We start from the raw sequence: 25,404 nt of genomic DNA, 5'->3' as shown, positions 1-25,404 counted from the left end.
GCCTTGTTACATTGGTCCCAGCTCTCTGCAGTTCATTCACTAGGTCCCCCCGTGTGGTTCTGGGATTTTTGCTCACCGTTCTTGTGATCATTCTGACCCCACGGGGTGGGATTTTGCGTGGAGCACCAGATCGAGGGAGATTATCAGTGGTCTTGTATGTCTTCCATTTTCTAATTATTGCTCCCACAGTTGATTTCTTCACTCCAAGCTGGTTGGCTATTGCAGATTCAGTCTTCCCAGCCTGGTGCAGGGCTACAATTTTGTTTCTGGTGTCCTTTGACAGCTCTTTGGTCTTCACCATAGTGGAGTTTGGAGTCAGACTGTTTGAGGGTGTGCACAGGTGTCTTTTTATACTGATAACAAGTTTAAACAGGTGCCATTACTACAGGCAATGAGTGGAGGAAAGAGGAGACTCTTAAAGAAGAAGTTACAGGTCTGTGAGAGCCAGAAATCTTGATTGCTTGTTTCTGACCAAATACTTATTTTCCACCATAATATGCAAATAAAAGGAAAAAAAAACAGACAATGTGATTTTCTGGATTTTTTTTTCTCAGTTTGTCTCCCATAGTTGAGGTCTACCTATGATGTAAATTACAGACGCCTCTCATCTTTTTAAGTGGTGGAACTTGCACTATTGCTGACTGACTAAATACTTTTTTGCCCCACTGTATGTAGTATGTATGTAGTATATATATATATATATATATATATATATATGTAGTATGTATGTAGTATGTATGTAGTATATATATATGTAGTATGTATGTAGTATGTATATATGTAGTGTGTATGTAGTATGTATATATGTAGTATGTATGTGGTATGTATGTAGTATGTATATATGTAGTATGTATGTAGTATGTATATATGTAGTATGTATGTATGTAGTATGTATGTAGTATGTTTTTTTTTTTTTTTACATTCAACACATTAGCCGGATGATGGGACTACTACTGTCCCATCATTGGCTAATGTGTCAATCACCGTCATGGTAGCAGGCATAGCCCGATGGGACTTGTAGTCCCATCGGACGATGTCTGCACAGAGCCCCGGACAGTCGGCACAGCCCCCCGGCAGGCCGGTACGGACCCTCAGCAGTCCGCGCAGACCCCCGGGCAGACGGCACAGACCACCGGAAGGTCCGTACACACCCCCGAGAGGCTGTACAAGGACAGAAAAGGGTTTTTCTTATTCCGATACCGGAAGTCCCATAGACTTGAATGGGACTTCCGGTATCGGAATTGGCGATACCCGATACTTTTTTTAGATCGGCCGATCCATTCCGATACGATATTTTTCAGTATCGGCTGGTATCGCTCAACACTACTAGTAGACCAACATCACGAAACAATCACTGACCTCAGGGAGACCAGTCAAAGAAAACACTGCGGCAGTCGACAAAGGCGCTCTATCACAGTGAAATCCTAGGTGCAATGCTCCCTGGGAAATACGAATATGCAAATAAAGTCCATGGAGCCTCATTTAAGAGTCTCAAACACGGGACTAGCCTTTCGGAAACCACCATTACCACCATATTAAGTGGCCCTTTAAGTCAATATCCAGCTCTTTACAAGTTTACAGATATGACAAGGGAAATACCAAGGCCAGGTATCCATCCACAGACAGCTGTTTTGGGATGTTGCCCCTCATCAGTGCGGAGTAGGATTCTGGCTAGGTGGGAGCAATGCCTAGTAGACCAACATCACGAAACAATCACTGACCTCAGGGAGACCAGTCAAAGAAAACACTTCGGCAGCCGACAAAGGCTCTCAATCACAGTGAAATCCTAGGTGCAATGCTCCCTGGGAAATACGAATATGCAAATAAAGTCGGTGGAGCCTCATTTAAGAGTCTCAAACACGGGATTAGCCTGATCTTCCTTCAGGGAAGGACCCAGCCAAGGGGTGGCTCCTTTCGGAAACCACCATTACTACCATAATAAGTGGCCCTTTAAGTCAATATCCAGCTCTTTACGAGTTTACAGATATGACAAGGGAAATACCAAGGCCAGGTATCCATCCACAGACAGCTGTTTCGGAGCTTTGCTCCTCATCAGTGCGGAGTAGAATTCTGGCTAGGTGGGAGCAATGCATAGTAGACCAACATCACGAAACAATCACTGACCTCAGAGAGACCAGTCAAAGAAAACACTGCGGCAGCCGACAAAGGTGCTCAATCACAGTGAAAGCCTAGGGAAGGAAGATCTGGCTAGTCCCGTGTTTGAGACTCTTAAATGAGGCTCCACGGACTTTATTTGCATAAGTCATGATTAAGACTTTCCAAAAGTTGAAAAGCGTTGATCTTCTCCTCTGGTGTGCATAGGTACAGTATATGCTGTATTAAGAATTTTAAAGGAATTTTTCATTCTTTTTGGCGTTGTCCAATAAAAATTGCTCTATTTTAGCCGCTTCGCATTGAGCTGGATTTTTTCTCTTTGTTCTCAAAAGTCAGGGAAAACCAAGTAAATAACAATATTTATTGAAGTACTCAAAAAGCAAAAAAAAATTAAAAAAAACTTAAAAACTGTCTTGAAATAAACACCCATGGCAAGGAGTTAGCCCAGCAGTCAAATATGCACCAAAAAATATGTATAACATGCACGTCTCAAGCTGTACTGTTAATGTTGTAAACATCTGTCTCTGTGTAAGAATTAATGCTTTGGCACCAGTATAAAGCCCCATATTCTATGAATCTGGATGGACTTATAAATGCCTTTAAAAAAAATTGCAGTATATTGCAAAGTGGAAGCTGAAATCACAAAGTTGGTTTGCTGTACGCAAACAATAGAAAGCATTAACTTACCCGTCACCATCTTTGGTGTTCCTGGGTATTTTTATAGATGCTGTGAGCTTTTGGATTTGTTTGCAGTAGGATACGTGGTCTAAAATGATCACGGCTATATTAGATTGTTGTCACTAAATTAAGACAGGTTGAGGAATTTGCAATCGTCACTAGGTTTGTTGGTTTTTGCACTACGGTTTGTGCCAGTGGGTAATATTTTCCAAGAGATTGTATCTAGCTATGAAGGGGTGGAGGTCACCCAGTTCACATATTCGTTTGTCAAAACCTCTGAAGGAAGATTTATGTATTTGGCTGTAATTTTTGGTTGCAGTTCAATAGTCATTCACTGTTTCTGGAGGAGTTTGTGTTTGCTGACTCCCTTGGATTATTTAGGAATGCTTCTGGGGGTATAAATTATATATTAATTTTTGTTTTTGGGATTTTTTATTGGTGCTTGAGCGGTGGAATAAATCTTGGTGGATAGTGGTTTAACTAGCAAGATAACCCATTGGAATTATTTCCAGTGGTAGTGGCTTTGCTGTTATGAGGACAGTTTTTCATAAATAATAATAATAATAATAATAATAATCTTTATTTATATAGCGCCAACATATTCCGCAGCGCTTTACAGTTGAACAGTTTCAAACACAACAGTCATAAGTAACAACGTTAACAATACAATAATTAAAGCGAAATAAGACGACCCTGCTCGTGGAGCTTACAATCTACAATGAGGTGGGGGGGATACAAAGCACAGGTTTGTATTTACAATGATGTATTTACAATGACGGTCCAGCCATCTTCAGGGGGTGGGGGTTAGATGGAGATAGTGAATGGGCTACACACACACAAACATGACTTTGATTACTGAATGTGATAGGCCGCTCTGAACAAATGTGTTTTGAGCGAGCGCCTAAAACTATGCAAATTGTGGATGGTCCTAATATTTTGGGGTAGAGCATTCCAGAGGATTGGCGCAGCACGGGAGAAGTCTTGGAGTCGGGAGTGGGAGGTACGGATTAGGGCAGAGGTTAGTCGAAAGTCATTTGCAGAGCGCAGCGGTCGGTTAGGCCGATAGACAGAAATGAGGGAGGAGATGTAAGGGGGTGCCGCACTGTGGAGAGCTTTGTGGGTGAGAACAAGTACTTTGAATTGTACCCTGTAATGAATTGGCAGCCAGTGTAACGACTGGCGAAGAGCGGACGCGTCTGAGAAACGATTAGCCAGATGGACAACCCTGGCTGCTGCATTAAGGATAGACTGGAGAGGGGAGAGTCGAGTGAGAGGGAGGCCAATTAATAGAGCATTACAGTAGTCTAGGCGGGAGTGGATCAGGGCGACAGTGAGAGTTTTTGTTGTTTCCATGGTGAGAAAAGGGCGGATTCTAGAGATGTTCTTTAGGTGTAAGCGGCATGAGCGGGCAAGAGATTGTATATGGGAGGTGAAGGAGAGATCGGAGTCGAACATAACACCCAGACAGCGCACCTGCTGTCGGGGTGTTATTATGGTGCCACCCACAGAGAGGGAAATGTCAGATTTAGGGAGGTTAGTAGATGGTGGGAGCAGAAGAAGTTCAGTTTTGGAGAGGTTGAGTTTCAGATAGAGAGCAGACATGATGTTGGAGACTGCAGACAGACAGTCAGTGGCGTTCTGTAGTACAGCGGAGGTAAGGTCAGGGGATGATGTGTACAGTTGTGTGTCATCAGCATAAAGATGGTACTGAAAGCCAAATCTGCTGATGGTCTGTCCAATTGGGGCTGTATAGAGAGAGAAGAGAAGGGGGCCAAGGACTGAGCCCTGAGGTACCCCAACAGTGAGAGGAAGAGGAGATGAAGTGGAGCCAGAAAACAGAACACTGAAGGAGCGGTCGGAAAGATAGGAGGAGAACCAGGAAAGAGCAGTGTCCTTAATGCCTAGTGACTGGAGCCTAGAGAGTAGGAGAGGATGGTCAACAGTGTCGAAAGCTGCAGAAAGGTCGAGAAGAATGAGCAGAGAATGGTCACCATTACGTTTTGCTGTCAGAAGGTCATTGGTCACTTTGATGAGTGCAGTTTCTGTCGAATGTAGGGGGCGGAAACCGGACTGTGAAGGGTCTAGGAGGGAGTGAGTGGAGAGGTAACGGGTAAGGCGTGAGTATATCAGGCGCTCCAAGAGTTTAGAGATGAAGGGGAGATTGGAGACTGGTCTGTAGTTGTTTGTGCAGGATGGGTCAAGGGTGGGTTTCTTTAGTAATGGAGTAATGATAGAGTGTTTGAAGGAGGAGGGGAAAATGCCAGAGGAGAGGGAGAGATTAAAGATTGTAGTTAGGTGAGTTGTGACGACTGGGGAGAGAGACTGGAGGAGATGTGAGGGAATGGGGTCGGTTGTGCATGTAGTTGGACGAGAAGAGGAGAGGAGCCTGGAGACTTCTTCTTCTGTGATGGGAGCAAATGTGGAGAGTGAGCCAGGGGAAATGCAGGGAGGGATGGGAGTCACTGAACTTGGTGATTGGGAGCGGATTTCCTGACGGATATTGTCTATTTTCTCTATAAAGTGGGAGGCCAGGTCATCAGCGCAAATGTCTGTGATAGGGGCTTGTGCTTTTGGCCTGAGGAGGGAGTGAAAGGTGTCAAAAAGTTTCTTGGGGTTGTTGGATAGTGAGGAGATCAGGGTGGTGAAGTAGGTCTGTTTGGCGAGGTGAAGGGCAGAGTTATATGTCCTTAACATAAATTTGAAGTGTATGAAGTCTTCTGGTGTGTGTGTTTTCCTCCATAAGCGTTCAGCACACCTAGAGCATCGCTGGAGAAATCGGGTTTGCGATGTGAGCCAGGGCTGTTTCACTCTGTGTTTGGAGGTTCTGAGGGTGAGGGGAGCTACTTGGTCAAGGGTGCTTCTAAGAGTGTCATTGAAGTGATGTACAGCCAGATCAGGACAGGACAAAGAAGAGATTGGGGACAATGATGAGTGTAGGGAGTCTGAAAGTGTATGAGGGTTAATGGCTTGTAGATTTCTGACTGAATGGTAGGTAGGAGGGTGCTGGGGTGAGCGAGGATTTGTGAGTGTAAAGGAGAGAATGTTGTGGTCAGAGAGGGGAAGCGGTGAGTTATCTAGGTAGGAGATTGAGCAGAGCCGGGCGAAAACCAGGTCCAGGGTGTTACCGTCTTTGTGTGTTTCAGAGGTTGAGAGCTGAGAGAAGCCTAGAGAAGTGGTTAGTGATAGAAGCTGGGATGCAGATGTGGAAGTGGGGCTGTTAATGGGGATGTTGAAGTCTCCCAGGATAAGGGTTGGTAGTTCTGAGGACATGAAGTGCGGCAGCCAGGCAGAGAAATGGTCCAGGAAGTGGGTGGGTGAGCCTGGGGGCCGGTATATGACCGCTACTCTGAGGGAGAGGGGACGAAAGAGCCTGATGGTGTGGACTTCAAAAGAAGGGAATGAGAGTGATGGAACTGAGGGGATGACCTGGAAAGTGCATTGTGGGGACAGGAGTATGCCGACTCCACCACCAGGTCTATTTATCGGTCTCGGGGAATGGGAGAATTGTAAGCCACCATGGGAAATGGCAGCAGGAGAGACAGTGTCAGAATCCTGAATCCAGGTTTCCGTGAGGGCCAACAAATTCAGAGAGTTTTTCAGAAAGTAATTGTGTAGGAAAGGAAGCTTGTTGCATACAGACCGTGGATTCCAAAGGGCACAATTGAAAGAAGGAGATGAAGGAGTGCAAGTGATATTAGTAAGATTATTAAGGTTTCGATGTGAGGTAGGGTAGGGGTTGAGGTTGGGGGATGGTGGACCGGGGTTGGGGGAGATGTCCCCTGAAATCAGTAGGAGCAGGAAGATAAAGAGCAAGTAGTTTTTGGAATTGTATGAAGATTTTATGTGCAGTGTGTTTGGGCAAGATGGGCTGAGGCTTTTTAAGAAGGTGAGAAGTGCATGGGAGCTGTACATGGGAGAAGCAAAGAGAGAGGAGCTGATGTATATGAGTCGTGATGGAGGGGGGATTGGTCGGTGAAAGTGGATTGCAAGAGAACATAGGAGGATAGGAATAAAGCACATGGTTAAAAGGGACAGCAGAGTGAGGGTTACTTGACTCCTGTCCTGACTAACTGCCATGTAATAACTGCTGTATCCCGACGCTTATCTTCGTGACGCTTTGCTTCTGTGATGCGTGCACCCCCACATGCGTGCACCCCTATGGATGGTTCTAAATTTATAGTCCAGACTGCAGGGTCTGAAGAGATGGATTGTGGGAACTGGTTGAGGATAATTTGGCAGCTGGGGTCAGCACACCAGGGTTTTTTTTTTTTTTTTTTTTTTGGGATGATCAAAGACATTCAGCCTGGCAACATCTATTTTAACACCTCCACCAGATAACATCTACACTGATCCCAGTCATGGAAATGCAACAGTGAGTTTTAAGTACAATGCACCAAATGATTTATAACAAAGAATTAGCAGACACATTAAACTATGTTTCTAGATGGTAAAGCAGCAGATGACACAGCAGACAGCAAGCAGAGGGAATTTTTACCATTAGAGTCTATTGCAGCAGATGAGACAGCAATCAGAGGTGGGAAGTTGTACCATTTGAATATGTTGCAGAAGACAGCAAGCAGAGGGAATTTTTACCATTAGAGTCTATTGCAGCAGATGAGACAGCAATCAGAGGTGGGAAGTTGTACCATTTGAATATGTTGCAGAAGACAGCAAGCAGAGGGAATTTTTACCATTAGAGTCTATTGCAGCAGATGAGACAGCAATCAGAGGTGGGAAGTTGTACCATTTGAATATGTTGCAGAAGACAGCAAGCAGAGGGAATTTTTACCATTAGAGTCTATTGCAGCAGATGAGACAGCAATCAGAGGTGGGAAGTTGTACCATTTGAATATGTTGCAGAAGACAGCAAGCAGAGGGAATTTTTACCATTAGAGTCTATTGCAGCAGATGAGACAGCAATCAGAGGTGGGAAGTTGTACCATTTGAATATGTTGCAGAAGACAGCAAGCAGAGGGAATTTTTACCATTAGAGTCTATTGCAGCAGATGAGACAGCAATCAGAGGTGGGAAGTTGTACCATTTGAATATGTTGCAGAAGACAGCAAGCAGAGGGAATTTTTACCTGTATGAAGAGAGAAGATGGATTTTAGTTCTGTGCCATGTAATAACTGCTGTATCCCGACGCTTATCTTCGTGACGCTTTGCTTCTGTGATGCGTGCACCCCCACATGCGTGCACCCCTATGGATGGTTCTAAATTTATAGTCCAGACTGCAGGGTCGCTGAGGTGCGCATGGCCGATTACCGAGAGGTAATGCCTCCTTAGCGCCCTCTTAAGGGGGGAGGTGTGATGTACCATGTCTGCAAGATATGTTTTCTGTTGCAATGTGCTAACAAATCCTCCATCCTAGGACATTGTAAACTCTCAGTAGTAGGAATTCCTTCCCCCCAGGTTTTATCAACCCTGCCACTTCCTCTGGAAGAGCAGGAATGTTAATTAGCTAGACCATCTTCCTCACACCATTTGCCTTCTCTCCTCTTCAGAGCGGGAAAAACTTCTTTGTTTGAAACGAATAAAACTATGAGAGACTATACCATAAGAACCAAATACCCTAGAGATATGAAAATCATATTTTTGTAACCTGAGCGGTCCCAGCTTCGAGACCGCGTATGTTTCGAAGTTCTACCCTGTCCAGAACATGAGATAGGATTTGCGCCCAAATGGACGGTCATATCGCATAGATGTTTGATGTTTTCTTGATGGGCTCATTACGCTGGGAAACATGATACCACTGATGAGTCCATACCAGCTTCTCCCATAAAGTTATAGCTAATCTAAATTTTGTAGCCAAAACATAACTTGGATAAGAGAGGTGGGATCAACCCAGAATGCACCTCTCTGTGATGTCACATAGGAAAGTCTATAAGGCATTTCCTGGGCAAACCAGCTCAGAACAGCTCAAGTCGTCGTGCTAGAAGGACCCCAATGAGCGGAGAAGTGCAGCTCCGCCTCCACCCACCTTAGCCGCATGGTCTGCCTAAGGAACAATATGGAACTGTGAGTGTAATCTCTTTGTTTTCTCCACTTTTATTTTATACCTGTACTGTACATATTTTATGTCTCAATTTTATAGCAACTTTTATCTGTAATCACTGTCCTCTTTCGGAAAATAAATGAAATTATTTAGATCTGTCTCCATGCTCTAAGAATCGAACTATACGCCTTTGATAGATAATCGCTACTAATTCAAGGGGTTTGCCATGGACCCTCTTAATTTAACACTGTGAATTAAGTAACCGTGACTGGTGGCAGCGCGTTGTGTACGGCTATTACGGCTTGCTGGCAGTCTAGAAGGGTCTTATATTGCTGAGTAAGGGGCTTCAGCCACAGCATTGATAATTCCCTTACTGCAGAAGCCTAATTGCCGGTTCACAACAGGCAGCCCGTCCGGCGACTAATTATCCTAGGTGCAGTTCCCTGACTGACCTGAGGGTAAGGGGGGCGCCGGAGAGCTGCGAGTTCCAAAGTGGAACTGAGAAAGTGGGATATACATAAATCCCCGCAGTACTTGGAAGATTGATAGCAGTGGTGGGGCATCCAAATTAAACTCCCCCTGCGGCAAATTGTAGAGCGAGATTAGCTTGCTGGATATTTTTGGTCACATGGTGCCAGTGTTGGGATAACTAAGATAAGCCCCACTGCGCCTGTGATAGCCGTGTGCCGGCATTGTGTCACGCCCCTCCGTCCGCTGATACACCCGTGTCAGTGGTGGGACTGTGACATAGTGGTGACACAGGGTCCGCTGTCCGTCGCGTTTTGGTGGCAGCGGGACTCCTGTTAGTGTCGCCCGTAAGTGGACGAACGGCGGTGGGCTGTTCGTCACATATTGGTCACATAAACAAGGCCAGTTGAGCTGATGGTTTAGTGGTTAAGCTCCTGGCTTATGAAATAGAAAACTTGAGTTCAAACCCAAGTAAACTATAGAATTGTTATCTACTCTGATAACGTGGGCGCTGTCTTTTCTATTTAATTGTTTGACCTCTAAGTCAAGGTGGTACTTAAACTTTTGCAACATTTAGTCTTAGTTTGTTTACGTTTTAACATCTTGATTAAGTGGAGCATGTTCGTGGCAAATGTAATCAGATTGCTGATTTTTTTTCCCCGCTGGCAGATGGAAAGATTCCGTTCGTTGGTTCCTGCAGCCAACGGGAAAGGGCTAAAATGTCCGGCTCACCTATGGAATTTGGTCTGGGTCTAGCTGAAGGTTTTTTGGAAGTAGTCTGTCGCTCCAAGGATTTGGAAGGCTTATTTGACTGCTTTGATGTATTGGTGTCGTTTCTGTTGTGGCAATAAGGTCTGCGTGAGTGATTATGATGTTGAGATTGCCATAGAATTAGGTAGTTGATTTATTTAGGCAAGAGTTGTCATATAGCCATATAGTTTAGGTGTTAGCAGGCATTTCATTTTTTCAGAAATGGTATAATTGTGTTCCTTTGAATTGTTTATTCCAGGTCAAGCTGATGATAAAAGGGTACTGGAAGGGTAAATGTGTTGTAGACAACCGTCGTCCCATATCTTTTTCTTTGGTTCAATGGTTAGTGCAGGCATGTAAGTCAGTATGTTCATCTCCTTATGAGAGTCACATTTTTGGTACTGTGTTTATCATTGCCTTTTCCAGAGCATTTAGGATTGGTGAGTTGGTTTCTCATAGTAAATGACTACTGTCCAATTTTTTTTTGTTCCATGATGTGCAAGTGGAGGATTCTGTGATACTGTTTTGGGTTAGATGTTCTAAGTCTGATCAGTTAGGCAAAGATGCTGTTCTCCGTTTGCTCTGTGTGATTGATTCTATGTTTTGTCCGGTTTGTTGTATTAAGCAGTATCTGGTTATCCGACCGGTCTCTTGTGGTTCATTCTTTCTTCATTCGTACAGTTCACCCCTGACTATATATCATTTCAATAAGATTTTGAGGGATTGTTTGTTAATGTTAGGTTTGGATCAGTTAAAATAATGTTGCATTCCTTCAGGATTGGGGCAACGATGGAGACATCCAATTTTGGCTTGAGTGAAAACATAACTAAGGGCATTGGGAGAGGGGTTCTAATTGCTATTGTTCTTGTCTTTTTAATTGTTTGCTTTTCAGGTTCCAAGAGATTGGTGGTCTGGATTATTGGCCATTCATTTATTTTTGGGCCCATGGACAAGCAGTGGGTTGGTGTTAGGGTGTTAATCTTGATCTGTATTCAGATTTATATAAATTGTATTGGTGCAGGGTAAGAGGTTTACCATGGCTTTGTTTAGAGGAAGTGCTCCAGGTCGGATGCTAGGTTGTGAGGCTCCAAGTGTTTTGATTCTACATTTGGGTGGCAATGATGTCGCCAGAGTACCTTTGCTTTCTTTGCTGGGATCCATGCAGAGGTCTTTTTTGATTTTTAGCAGTTTATTTCCCCGCTGCATTTTGTGCTTCTCGGAGATAGTACCTCACCTCATTTGGTCCAGCAAGGAGTTGCGTTTTATGGATGAAATTTGCAAACAGATTAAGCGAAGTATAGCAAAGTTCTTGCTTTCGCTTGGAGTAGTCAAGCAAAGGGAGTTTGAGGGTTTTGCGGTAGGCTTGTTTATGAACAATGGTGTGCATCTATCAGAAATTGGATGGATATATTTAATACTGGTCTGGCCATTTTGATTGAGGATGCTGCGGTGGTTTGGAGGGACAAGCTTGCTTAGGCATGCTTGGCGTGTGAGTGCTCGCCCAGCGATTCTGGGTAGAGATTGGATGGTTTTCAGTTGCTATGGAGTAATGAATTTTTATGGTTGGCTATTGGTTTTATATATTTAATATTTGAGTAACCATTAATAAATACCACAACCTTTTATCTGCACACCATGTGTCGTGTTTCATTTAGTTAGTTGGGAAGGTGTTAAGGGGTGGGGGGGGTTGGTGCCTGCCATCCAATGGTGTATAGTGCCTTACGGGTCACTGCATTCAATTTAACTCTTCCCATGTACTTCATCTCCGCTGCGGTCTCACCGCCATATGGGGCAGTGAGATCCTGCCAACTACGCCACTTGTAAAAACACGGTAGCCGGGTGGTAGCTCCATCAGCCGCTCCAGTACTCACTGTGCTGGAGGCTGCTTCATTCCTGGTACGTGGCTCACTCCTCATGGTGTTCAAAGGACTGGAGTCAGAATCCGGAATAAATTTAGACAGTTCAACTTTATTTTCCACAGGACACAGCACATCCACTCTGCCTTTAGGACTCTCTACATGGTACCAGCAATACATCATCTTCTACAGCAGCACCTACTTCTTCAGTTACACTTGGGTGGACCACAAAATGACAACGGAACGAGGAGCATGGTAAAAACGGCACTTCGACCTCTCTTCCTGCGACCGACTTCAGCCCATGAAGGTACCCGTCTACTAGGTTGTCCACTCCCTTGTGGTTATCCTATCCATGCACTCGGCTGGTGGTCCACTCGACTACTTGGTAAGCTCCCACACACTGGCTGTCATCTCCAGAGGGACACTTCTATTGTACGCCCTGTCTTAACAGCTCCCACATTCAGGCTGACTTATTCCACAGTGATTCATCCACTGGCTTCACTATCTCATCAGCTCCCAGTCTCAAGCTGACGTCTTTCCAGTGGCTCTCCCACTGGCTGCTGCTGTAGGCACCACAATCTTTTTTTCTACTAAGGATGGCTGAGGGACTCTGCTTCACACCTTGTGTGAGTCAGCTAGGCTTGTCAGGACCTCTGCCTTCAGACTACTATCTAAGGCTCCCCCCCCCCGACTGAACTCACTCAGATCGGAATATGTCTCTCAGCTAATTCCCGGTTAAACACTCCCCTTAGTTAACTCTCTAGTATCCCCCTAGTTAACCCTCTAGTGTCCTCCTAATGTGCTTCCATATGGATGTGCTCAGTGCCCCCATCTTGTGTCCATTTACACTATCTACACTGCCTCTACAAATTATATCTATATAACACCACATGGCAATAAACACATGTACACAGCTTACATATAATGCACAGATAAGTACATATAAACATGTCAATCATAAAAGACAAACAGTGTTAACAATATTTATAGGGCTAGGGGCCTGATCTCCTTACAAACGTGCTCTTTCTGAGCATCATCTACAAGGCATACTGCTATGCGACTGCCAAAGAAAGGGATTCGGGTAGGCCCGCCAGTAACAGATGTGTCATGATCTCAGTGCGGGTTTGACTCGCACACGTGGGGTTAATGTTTGGAACCAGTGCTGATGACTGGCATTTCTGGGGTTAAAGGTTGTGATCCCGATGCAGGCTTACCTGCACACCTGGGGCTATGATTGTGGCCTCTCCCTGGTTCTGGGGGAGGCTTCTTATAGCCTCAGGACGCTCCCATCCCTGTCAGTTATACTCTTGCCCTTGGCATTGTGTTGTGACCCCTGAGTGTGTTAGTGCTGTGTTCTGGTTGCTTGATTCTCTGTGTATGACTCGGTCTGTTCCCTGGATATCGCTTTGGATTCTGCCTGGTACCTCCTATGTCTGTTTGGTTTTGATCCCTGCTTGGCCCTGATTATCCGCTCTGTCTCCTCCCTGGTACTGTACTAATATCTTGTGTATGACCTTTTGCTTTGTCTGACCTCCCGTCTGTTTATCCCTCCTGTACCTCGCTGGTCTGTACCGTGCATGACTTCTGCTTTGCCATAATCTGAGTTCTCTGGCTTCTCTGACACTATTAGTTGAAGCACGCTTTGTCACCTCTGCTGCCCTGCTCCCCAGGTAACTCTTAGCACTGCTTCTGTACTCAGGACACGTGCACTGGCTCTATGAGCAAGTGTAGTGCGGTGTCTCTGACAAGATGTTGTCAATGGTCTTTGGATAGGATGAGACTGTGTTTGTTCAGTTGAGCATTCATTCACATTAACATCTAACCCACGTACATGTCAAACACCAAGTCTATTCCCCCTTCCACTAGAAACTCACTTTTTCCAACTCATATTGTAAGTAGCCTTCCCCTCTTGTAACTTGCTATTTCACAACCTTAAGCCCACAGCTGTCAGTCACCTGTCACTAAATGAACAATCACTATTTATTTTCTTAGATTGTGTGCCTGAATAACACTGTTATGCCTAATGATTTTTAAGTAGAAATATAACCTTCTGATTTGAATCTTAAACACAGTTTTAGCACAAACGATTTGTAGTAGCTAATTGCACCTAGTGATTGCAACACTATATTAGGCGGAACAATTTTTAAGTGGAAGTTTGACCTTCTGATTTGCCATCAAGTACACAGTTTTAGCACAGATGATTAGGAGTTGCTAATTCGCCCTCCAGGCTGCAACACTATATTAGGAGGAACGATTTTTACATTTATTGATGTTTTAGTGAATCTACAATTAGCAGAATCAGCTATTGTCACTGGACTTCATAGTATTCTGCTCCTCTAACAGGTCACTATTGTAAATTTTATGATTTATAGAAAGCAGAATATTATAGTTCTATAAATACCATGTCCATTGAAGGCAACTTTGAAGATTGGATCAATCGCCCTTTCTCCAAAATCATCAGCTCTCATAACAAGTGCTTCCTTTATTATCTTATATCCAGCAAGTATCACCGTTTTCTTGGGTCCAAATTTTATGGCAAATATTTCTCCATACTTCTCAGAAAGCTGTAAAACATAATATTTTTTAGTTATTTAAAACAATAATTTGTGTTGTATTTCTCTAAAGACAAAAATTGTATCTTCAAACCACAATGTCACTTAAACAGGGCTAATAAAGATAAACTTCCAACAAGCCACAGTTGCAGTTGAGACCATGAAGCTGGAGAAATATGCAAAAATCTTGACACACTCAAGGTATGTTACCTTAACACCAAAGTCAGAGAACAAGAGGCCTAAAGACCTGATAGGAACTGCTGGAAAATTAAGCATGACAGGAGAGAGTTGGAAATAGCTAATGTATGAAGGATCTAAGCTAACTGGAGTGATGCCCTGAACTAAAGATGGAACCTGGACCTAGAAGCTCAGTGGTGACCTTGGGAGATTGACTGCATGAGTATGCCTGCCTTGAAATGGCTAAGGTTCCTGATACAGTAAAGGAGGCGTCATGGCCTTGACACTAAGTGGTACTATAGTTAGAGACAGTTTGAGGAACCGTGGATGGAGGTGAGCTGTGGCAGGAAGTGTGTTGTAGTCTGAACTAGGGGTCTCTATGACTTGCGACAGTGTAGTGGTGAGAAATTGTGGCTTGCATTGGGAAAACTGAGCAAAGGGTCAGTGTGTGGCTCTAGAAGATGCACCGGGAGAACTGAGCAAAGGGACAGTGTGTGGCTCTAGAAGATGCACCAGAACTGAGCAAAGGGACAGTGTGTCTCTAGAAGAAGTTGCACACTGCATAGGTAAGACAGTGTAAGGCATGCCCTAACAGATGCTTGGAACAACTTGAATAGTTGGGCTGTGATTGCTAGTGGTCTGATGTTTGAGAAAAAAATTATAGCCATTATTCTGCAAGGTCTGACTAATCAAAAGAATTCCTCACCCTCAATAAAACAAAAGATTTTTTTTTCATAATTAAAAGTTACAAATACCATTGAAGTTCCCAAATTGTATAGATATTTAATGATCCAAGTGGTTTGAATATCCAGTATTGTATCAAGCAAACTGCAGGACTGGATAGGTCAAACAATGCCCTCTCAATAGCCCTATCTTCCCAATGTGGTTGGCACAAAAAGTTACACCATGCAAATTTGGCACCCCCGCTTCCTGTCGTCTGGCTCTAGGGAGCCCTGTGTTATTATTCTGCAACCACCAAACTTTCTACCTCAATTTCAAATAGTGTAACCACCAAGATTAGCGTCTCAGCTATGACATGTAGTTACAAGTTGTAACTAGATATTGTGCTGTATCCATTCAGCCTTTGCTCTCAGAGACTGTAAGTGCTTCACTGGCCGGCCTCATACTGAGTAAGTTGTAAGTTTACCCTGCAATGTCCATAATTGCACCATCCTGGGAGTCATGTTTAAGGACAAAGACACCCACAACTGATGATCCACTTGCATATTTATTCATTGATACTGTCCAAACAACACTTCATTGAGGAGATTTCAAAACTGTATCTGATGAAACTCAGTTTAGCAGCTTGTGACGAATCAGCACATTTATAGAGTTTTAAGTTTAGACCAATTTCTTTGGATTTCAGTTGGGGTCATATCGATAATCAGAAATCCTGATAATCAATTATTTGAAGAATATCATGACTTATATTCATCTCTTTATATTTTGTAGACACTTTACGGTGGGCATAACTCCCAACCGATCCTGTTTTCTGCGGGACAGTCCCGTTTTTGCCCCGCCCACCTCCTGTACCGCCCAGGATTCTATTTTTCCTGCACTGCAGGGAGATAAGCCGCATGCCCCCCATACACCGACCCCATCTTCGCCCTCCCAGAGAATCACTGCAGCCCTCACAGCCTGCAATAACGTCGCTAGGCTGTGTTCTCTTCTATGTGCTCAGGACCTGTGATGAGGTTACAGGAGGGGAGGAGTCAGGGGGTCACATGATCTGGGGCCTCCGTGTATGCAGGACTCTGCCGTGCTTGTTGTTATGGTGCACTGCTGGATGAGAAGTTTATGTGTGGGGTCAGGAGGGGTTTACAGTATGGATGTAGCAGAGCCGTGTGTATACAAGGTGTATGGAGCGGAGCTGTGTGTGTACGAGGTGTACGGAGCAGAGCCGTGTGTGTACGAGGTGTACGGAGTGGAGCCACATTTGTATGAGGTGTACGGAGCAGAGCCGTGTGTGTACGAGGTGTACGGAGCGGAGCAGAGTGTGTGTGAGGTGTACAAAGCAGAGCCGTTGTGTACGAGGTGTATGGAGCGGAGCTGCGTGTGTACTAGGTGTACGGAGCAGAGCCGTGTGTGTGCGAGGTATACGGAGCGAAGCCGAGTGTGTGCGAGGTGTACGTGTTACACCCGGTCCCTGTCCTGGCGTGGCGCCCAGGTCTGCCACTGTTACACCTGGTCCCCGTCCTGGCACTGCGTCCAGGTCTGCCGCTGCCCCCCGTTCTGGGAACTCACCTCGAGCCTCGCACACTGTCCTTAGGCAGCTGCCGGCCTCCTCTGGGTCTCATGCTGCTGCTCAGCATTCAGATCTCCCTCCTGCCTCCACCTCCTGGCGTCCTGTCGGCAGATCTGTAACTAAAGCTATTAGGGCACGCCCGCCCGCTCTCCTGCCTTCTTAAATGGACAGCGTGCATTTTTCAAAAAGTGCAATTAACCAATGGCAGCGCACTGGCTGCTATTTCTTGCCTCTCCTCCATAGGGAGAGTGCCGGAGCAACGAATATCAATCTTTGCTACATCTGGTTCTCATGCTAACCTGTCTGCGCTGCGTCTGCAGTCTCTGTGCATTCTCTAATGCTATCTGTCTCCACAGAGTATCAGTATCCTGTGCTTCCTGGTTATATTTGCACCCATCTGGGCAAAAGCCATCCCGTTCCACCAACAGTCATCCGAGTTCGAGGACTGTGTGAAGGTCACTGGAACCGACTTCTTACCAACTACCCGGATCCAGGACCCGTCTCATTACGGACTCTGCTGTAACTACTGTTATCCCTTTTGGTCCCGCTGGGACAGCTGCCACGTGTTCGGGGTCTAACTGGAGGTAGCACCTGTGTCCTCCTGGTATTCCATTCTGGCACTGTCTGAGGGGCTTTACTACGGGTACCCGGGGTTCACTAGTCACGCCCCCTTCAGAGCCCCCCCAGACCGTGGTCCTGAGGTTCCACTTTAAAAATAAAAACGAATGTGAACTTCACCATCTCTGCCTCCACTTCCATTCGTCACAGTACGGAGCAGAGCAGTGTGTGTACGAGGTGTACGGAGCAGAGCCACGTGTGTGCGAGGCGTACGGAGCAGACCCGTGTGTGTGTGCGAGGTGTACAGAGCGGAGCCGCGTGTATACGAGCTGTATGGAGTGAAGCCGTGCGTGTACGAGGTTTACAGAGCAGAGCCGTGTGTGTACGAGGTGTACGGAGCGGAGCCGCATGTGTACGTGGTGTACGGAGCAGAGACGTGTGTGTACTAGGTGTACAGAGCAGAGCCGTGTGTGTGCGAGGTGTACGGAGCAAAGCCGAGTGTGCACGAGGTGTACGGAGCAGAGCAGTGTGTGTACGAGGTGTACGGAAGAGAGCCACGTGTGTGCGAGGCGTACGGAACAGAGCCGTGTGTGTGTGCGAGGTGTACAGAGCGGAGCCACATGTGTACAAGGTGAGCGGAGCCGTGTGTGTACGGAGCGGAGCCGTGTGTGTATGGCGTGGAGCCGTGTGTGTACGAAGTGTATGGAACGGAGCCGAGTGTGTGCGAGGTGTACGGAGCAGAGCCGTGTGTGTACGAGGTGTATGGAGCGGAGCCGCATGTGTACGAGGTGAGCGGAGCTGTGTGTGTACTGTACTAAGTGTACAGAGCAGAGCTGTGTGTGTGTACGAGGTGTATGGAGCAAACCCAAGTGTGTGCGAGGTGTACGGAGCAGAGCAGTGTGTGTACAAGGTGTATGGAGCAGAGCCATGTGTGTGCGAGGCATATGGAGCAGAGCCGTGTGTGTGTGCGAGGTGTACAGAGCGGAGCCACGTGTGTACGAAGTGAGTGGAGCCGTGTGTGTATGAGGTGTGTGGAGCGGACCAGTGTGTGTACGAGTTGTACAGAGCGGAGTCGCGTGTGTATGAGGTGTACAGAGCAAAGCCGCGTGTGTACGAGGTGTATGGAGTGTAGCAGTGTGTGTACAAGGTGTACGGAGCAGAGATGTGTACGGAGCAAAGCCACGTGTGTACGAGGTGTACGGAGTGGAGCCATGTGTATGAGCTGTACGAAGTGGAGCCGAGTGTGTGCGAGGTGTACAGAGCAGAGCCGTGTGTGTATGAGGTGTACGGAGCAGAGCCGTGTGTGTACTAGGTGTACGGAGCACAGCCGTGTGTTTGTGCGAGGTGTACGGAGCAAAGCCGAGTGTGTGTGAGGTGTACGGAGCAGAGCAGTGTGTGTACGAGGTGTACGGAGCAGAGCCACGTGTGTGCGAGGCATACGGAGCAGAGCCATGTGTGTGTGCGATGTGTACAGAGCGGCGCCACGTGTGTACGAGGTGAGCGGAGCTGCAAGTTTACGAAGTGTACGGAGCGGAGCCGTGTGTGTACGAGGTGTACGGAGCGGAGCCGAGTGTGTGCGAGGTGTATGGAGCAGAGCCGTGTGTGTACGAAGTGTACGGAGCAGATCCTTGTGTGTGAGGTGTACAGAGCGGAGCAACTTGTGTACGAGGTGAGCGGAGTCACGTGTTTACGAGGTGTACGGAGCAGAGCCGTGTGTGCGAGGTGTACGAAGCAACGCCGAGTGTGTGCGAGGTGTACAGAGCAGAGCAGTGTGTGTATGAGGTGTACGGAGCAGAGCCACGTGTGTGCGAGGCATGCGGAGCAGAGCCATGTGTGTGTGGGAGGTGTACAGAGCGGAGCCACGTGTGTATGAGGTGTACAGAGTGGAGCCACATGTGTACGAGGTGTACAGAGCAAAGCCGCATGTGTACGAGGTGTACGGAGCGGAGCCCTTTGTATACAAGGTGTATGGAGCAGAGATGTGTACGAGGTGTACAGAGCAAAGCCACGTGTGTACGAGGTGTACGGAGTGGAGCCGTGTGTGTACAAGATGTACGGAGCAGAGTTGTGTATGGAGCAAAGCCACATGTGTACGAGGTGTACGGAATGGAGCCATGTGTACAAGCTGTGCGGAGCAGAGATGTGTACGGAGCAGAGCTGCGTGTGTAAGAGGTGTACGGAGCAGAGAGATGTACGAGGTGTATGGAGCGGAGCCGTGTATGTACAAGGTGTACAGAGCAGAGATGTACGAGGTGTACGGAGCGGAGCCATGTGTGTACGAGGTGTACGGAGTGGAGCCGTGTGTGTACGGGGAGTACGGAGTGGAGCCGCATGTGTATGGAGCGAATCCGTGTGTGTACGGAGTGGAGCTGTGTGTGTACTGGGTGTACGGACTGGAGCTGCGTTTGTATGGAGCAGAGCCATGTGTGTTCGAGGTGTACAGAGCAGAAGCGCGTGTGTACGAGGTGTATGGAGCGGAGCCGTGTGTGTACGAGGTGCACGGAGCGGAGCCGCATGTGTACGAGGTGTACGGAGCGGAGCCCCGTGTGTATACCAAGGTGTATGGTGGGGAGCATTCATACCTCCCAACTGTTCCGGGTCCAGCAGGACAGTCCTGATTTTGAGTCTTATTCCAAACAAAAAGGAGAATATCTATCCACCCTAAAGAGATATTTTATATTAGTTTAAGTAGACACAATAAAGTCATAAACCCAAAACAAGGACTACCTGAAAATCAGACTATTACCATAATAATCTTTAAATAGACAATTTTTATTTGATTATAGACACAACACGAAATTTTGTTAAAAATTGTTAAAATTCAATAGAGGAGACAGGTCAACAAACACTGCAAGAAGTATAAAGAGTGTAATAAATCATTACTCAGGCTAAATGATGTCTCCAGATAGTTGAACAGCAAAATGACTTTATTATCTATGTAATGAGTGCCGTGTTCATGTGTATACTTTTTATTATTAACATGCTTCATCCACACTACCCGAGACATCACATGTATCAAGTGATCAATAAATTTAACAAACTCTGTAAAGTTCACAGTGCATTTTTCATTCCATGAGAGTAATTAAACCATAAAAATAAGGGGTTAAATAAACTACCGACCTGGATAAATGCTGTGCATGTGGACGCTGTGTGAGAGGCCATGTTTTTTCTTTCTTCCCCTCTTTCTTTCTTTCTCTCTCTCTGTTCGTTCTTTCTTTCTTTCTCTCTCTGCTCTTTATTTCTTTTATTTCTTTCCACTCTTTCTTTTTTTTCTCTCTCTGTTCTTTTTTCTGTCCACTCTTTCTTTCTCTCTCTGTTCTTTTTCTTTCATTCTTCTTTCTCTCCGTTCTGTTCTTTCTTGCTCTCTCCCTCTCTGTTCTTTCTTTCCCCTCTTTATTTTTTCTCTCTCTCTTTTTTTTCTGTCCCCTCTTTCTTTCTTTCTTTCTTTCTCCCTTTCTTTCTCTCGTTCTTTCCCCTCTTTCTTTCTCTCTCTTTCTTTCTCTCTCTCTTTCTTTCTCTCTTTCTTTCCCCTCTTTCTTTCTCTTTCTCTCTGGTCTTACTTTCTCTCTCTGTTCTTTCTCTCTCTCTGTTGTTTCTTTTGCACTGTTCTTTATTTCTCTTTCTTCCCCTCTTTCTTTCTCTCTCTAATCTTTCTTTCTCTCTCTATTCTTTCTTTCATTCTTTCTCTGTTCTTTCTTTCTCTCTCTCTGTTCTTTTTTTCTTTCTCTGTTCTCTTTCTTTCCCCTCTATCTCTGTTCTTTCTTTCCCATCTTTCTTTATCTCTCTCTCTGTCCTTTCTTATATTCCCCTCTTTCTTTCTCACTCCCTCTCTGTTCTTTCTTTCCCCTCTTTCTTTTTTTCTCTCTCACTGTTCTTTTTTCTGTCCCTCTTTATTTCTCTCTGTTCTTTCCCCTCTTTCTTTCTCTTTGTTCTTCTTTCGCTCTGTTCTTTCTTTTTCTTTCCCCTCTATTTTTCTTTTCTTCTCTAATCTTTTTCTTTCTCTCTTTTCTTTCTTTCTCTTTCTGCCCTTCCTTTCTTTCTCTCTGTTCTTTCTTTCTATCTCTGTTCTCTTTCTTTACCCTCTTTCTTTCTCTCTGCTGTCTTTCTCTCTGTTCTTTTTTCTGTCTTCTCTTTCTTTCTCTCTGTTCTTTCTTTCTCTCTCTGTTTTTCTTTTTTCTTTCTCTCTGTTCTTTCTTTCTTTCTTTCTTTCCCCTCTTTCTTCTCTTTCTTTCCCCTCTTTCTTTCTTTCTTTCTTTCTTTCTCTCTCTCTCTGTTCTTTCTTTCCCCTCTATCTTTCTTTCCCTCTCTGTTCTTTCTTTATCTCTATTTTCTTTTTTCTCTCTGTTCTTTCTTTCCTCAGTACTAGTCAATGTGCCAGCAGTGCCAGCCACTGTGCCCATAATGCCAGCCACTGTGCCCTCAGTACCAGTCAGTGTGATCAGCAGTGCTAAATGGATACGGTTGGGACGTGGACATGGGTGTGACTAGTTGTGAAGTGGATGTGGTCGGGGTGTGTGCGTGGTTGGGGGTGTGGCCTAAATTTTGCCACGGCATGCTGAGGGCGCCGCAGCCTTTGTCCCTCTTTCCCTTCTTCAAAAGTTGGGAGGTATGTGGTAGAAGCTCGGATCCTGTGACCATCGCCGATCTTTCAAAAATGGCAGAGAAGTGTGCAGGAGGCAGGAGTGCATGGCTCTTGCTCAACAGAGTACACAAAATGGAGTACAGATTTAATAAAAAGCCTATTGCATTCTAATGTATTCGTACTTCATTCCCTGTTCTTTTTGCTCACTCAGGCAGGAGCTTTGCGTTCCTGACTCCCTCTCTGCACACTTCTCTGACAACTTTTTAGTGATTTGTGAGTAACTCAATTCCGTAACCACCTACCAATCTAAAGGCATGAAAAGTGCCTGCAAAATATTAAAAAAATGCATAAAAGTTGAGTTCTTTTTCGATATTTTCATATGTCCACGTATTTTGTTTTTTCTCAGATGTAAACCACTAAAATGCCTCTAACAACATATAATCGCTCAGAAAGTTGAACTTTAATGCCCTGCCATAAGCAGAGGCTTGCTACCTGTGCAGAAGGCATATTCCTGACACCAATGAAGACCTCCGCCATCTATACAAGAAATTATATTTCCCAAATCTACAAGGAACTGACAAAAATGTATTTTGCAAACTGTCATGAGAAAGCATCCAACAAAACCCTGATCCCAACAATGATCATTATTAAAGAGGATGCTCACCCAAAATAATCTGGTGCAGTGATCAATTAACCAGAGCAGATTTGTCTTTTCTGAGCCATGGTGATCAACTGTTAATCCCAAGGAAAGTCCAACAGCATTGCCCAACTCTACTAATGTCATGTGCAGGGCGTGGCTTGGACTCTTGCAATGTTAGGACGCAGGAGTGTAGAGATCCCTGCAATGTCGGACTGGGTTGCCAAGGGCCCACCAGTAACATTGACTTTGGGGGGGGGGCCACTTTTCACCTGCATATAGGTATTACACTACCCTCATTCATAAATTTACCAATATCTCTATATAAAAATAAACTGGGTAGTTTGATTAATGCATGATGAGATGCTGCTTTTTTCTCTACAGAGTGAAGCAAGTGAATTATGCCTATATAGTGGGGTTGGTGGCCCAGATCAGCACAGGGGCCCACCAGGGGGAATCCCCTGTTATCTTATGGGCCAGTCCGAGCGTGGCTCCCTGAAAGCTACCGTTATGAAGCTACTTTCAAGTGAAAAAAGAGGATTTTCACTGACTTTTCTGCATGGCCTTATTGCTGCCCTTATTGTGATCATTTGGAGACCAAGATCGTAATTAGGGGCACCTCAAGGTACAGTTCTTGCCCCTTTTCTCTTCACACTGTACACTGCGGATTTTAAGTGCAACTCATCTAGCTGCTACTTGCAGAAGTATTCTGATGAGTCTGCAATAGTAGGCATCATCACAGGAGGAGATGAAAGAGAGTACAGAGATACTAACCAAGCTTTTGTGGAGTGGTGTCAGAGGAATCACCTTAGGATTAATTCCGGGAAGACCAAGGAATTGGTGGTGGACTTTCGCAAGGGAAAAAATCCACCAGTAGTTGTGAACATTCAGGGAAATGACATTGAGATAGTCGACACCTATAAGTACCTTGGTGTGATCCTCAATAATAAGCTTGACTGGGCTCATCATTTGGATGCAGTGTACAGGAAGGGCCACAGTAGGCTTTATCTGCTCAGAAGGCTGAGCGCCTTCGGAGTTAGAGGGGCACTCCTTGCATCCTTCTTCAACTCTGTTGTGGCATCAGTCATTTTCTTTGGTGTGGCTTGCTGGGGTAGTGGCATATCAACCAGGGACAGGAATAGGCTGGACAAACTGATTAGAAGGGCCAGCTCTGTCCTGGGATGCCCCCTTGATCCAGTTCAAGAAGTAGGCGACAGGAGGATACTGGCCAAGGTGAGCTACATGGTGCAGAATGATTCCCATCCCATGCATGAGACCGTGACAAAGATGTGCAGTACTGTTAGTGACCGGCTACTTCATCCTAAATGTGAGAGGGAGTGCTATCGAAAGTCCTTCCTTCCTGCTGCAGTTAGGCTGTATAACCAGCACTGTCCAAAACGGAGAACGACCCAAACAGTGAACTGATAGATCCAAAGTTGTGATAGTCCGGTTATATCTTTTTTTTCGTATATGTACCTACCTACTGTCAATGTAATGCCTTTATGCATCTGTATCTGTACTTGTTCCTGCCTTGCTGCTGTAATGCTCTGAATTTCCCCATGGTGGGACGATTAAAGGATTATCTTATCTTATCTTAATGTTTGGACCTGGTAGACAGAAGTTTTACCTCAGAGAAGTCAGCGGGGTTTGAAGCACTGCTGCACTGCTGTGGCCAGCAAGGCCCTGACCTGAATACCATGGAGCACAGCTTCAGGAGTGGCTAATAGCTGGTTCAGAACTACATTATTGTGGCAATCTCTGTCACATTGGTAAAGAGAGCCATAATTATTATTCTTATATCAGTACTGCTGTGGTGGGACTGCTGAGAGGGGTGTCGGACATTGCCGACTCAGGCTTTGTTTGGGCAATGCTGCCTTCCCCCCTTGTGTCTGCTGTTGATGCGCTTGTCCTTTTGTGTTGATGCTGTAGGGAAGGTGACCTGACGGACGGACGGACTAGTCAGAGTGAAGAAAGATAGGTTTGCACAGTGTAGGTAGGAGACAGTGATTACAGTGGGGAAACAACTAGAAAAGTGTAGTGGACGTGCAGTACCTTGGGATGACCATTAGATGGCAGGGTGGAGTGTGAGCAAAGGACTTTACAGCAGCTTAGGGCTTTAGAAACCGTTGGTCATGGGGGGCGTGGTGACAGTTAGTGACAGTTTCAAGGAACCGGGGGAGTTATAAATACTGAGGGAGGGTTCCAGAAAGTTCCAGTCCCCAGGGGGAGCCCAGGTGACAGGAGGACTTCGCCAGTCTGTGTGCCCTGAGGAGAATCCGACCAGGGGGACTGAGGAGAGGAAATGTCAGGGGGGTGGTCCTGACAGGGAAGGACCGCAGCAGAGACAAGGCTCTGGGTGGAAGACACCGTATGTATAACGACGAGACTGATTAGTAAAGTGCTGTTGGTGTACGGGCCTAAGGCGGCCACAGTAACCGAGCTGTCAGGATTGTCACAGTGTGAGACGGGACGTGACGTGTAAGTACGTCCCTTGTGTAACATACGGTGTTGAAGCGGCCCTGAACACGGAGGGCAGAGAGAGATATCGCGGTGTACCGCGAGGACCGTCAGTCGGACGGTGTGAAATAAACTTGGACCTGTTGCACCCAGAATCTGCCTCATCGTGTCTCTGTATCATCTCTGCGCGGTAAGAAGTAGGACCACCCCCCCCAGCTCGGCACCCCACCACCGACCCTACATTTGGCGTAGTCGGCAGGATCGCCGCCGCTAATACCTCATCTTCTGCGGCAGACCTGCCTCAAAGAATGGAAAAGGACTCGGACCCTCTGTT

At 45.8% G+C, this 25,404-nt stretch overlaps 1 protein-coding gene across 3 annotated transcripts in view; it reads right to left on the bottom strand.

Annotated features, from left to right (window-relative positions):
• LOC141047816 (cytochrome P450 2K1-like) overlaps nucleotides 1–25,404 on the bottom strand; it is a 147,175-nt gene that overhangs the window by 87,914 nt on the left and 33,857 nt on the right. For all 3 annotated transcript variants that reach the window (XM_073543137.1, XM_073543139.1, XM_073543138.1), the window contains exon 2: nucleotides 14,264–14,426. In XM_073543137.1, coding sequence (XP_073399238.1) covers nucleotides 14,264–14,426 — 163 coding nt within the window. The remainder of the gene's footprint in view (nucleotides 1–14,263; nucleotides 14,427–25,404) is intronic.

The sequence above is a fragment of the Dendrobates tinctorius genome, unplaced genomic scaffold (genome assembly GCF_039654945.1).
Source record: "Dendrobates tinctorius isolate UK_male_01 unplaced genomic scaffold, ASM3965494v1 ptg000129l, whole genome shotgun sequence".
In the NCBI taxonomy this organism is placed as follows: domain Eukaryota; kingdom Metazoa; phylum Chordata; class Amphibia; order Anura; family Dendrobatidae; genus Dendrobates; species Dendrobates tinctorius.
The sequence above is the reverse complement of the archived record's forward strand: the minus strand, read 5'-3'. Positions and strand labels throughout refer to the sequence as shown.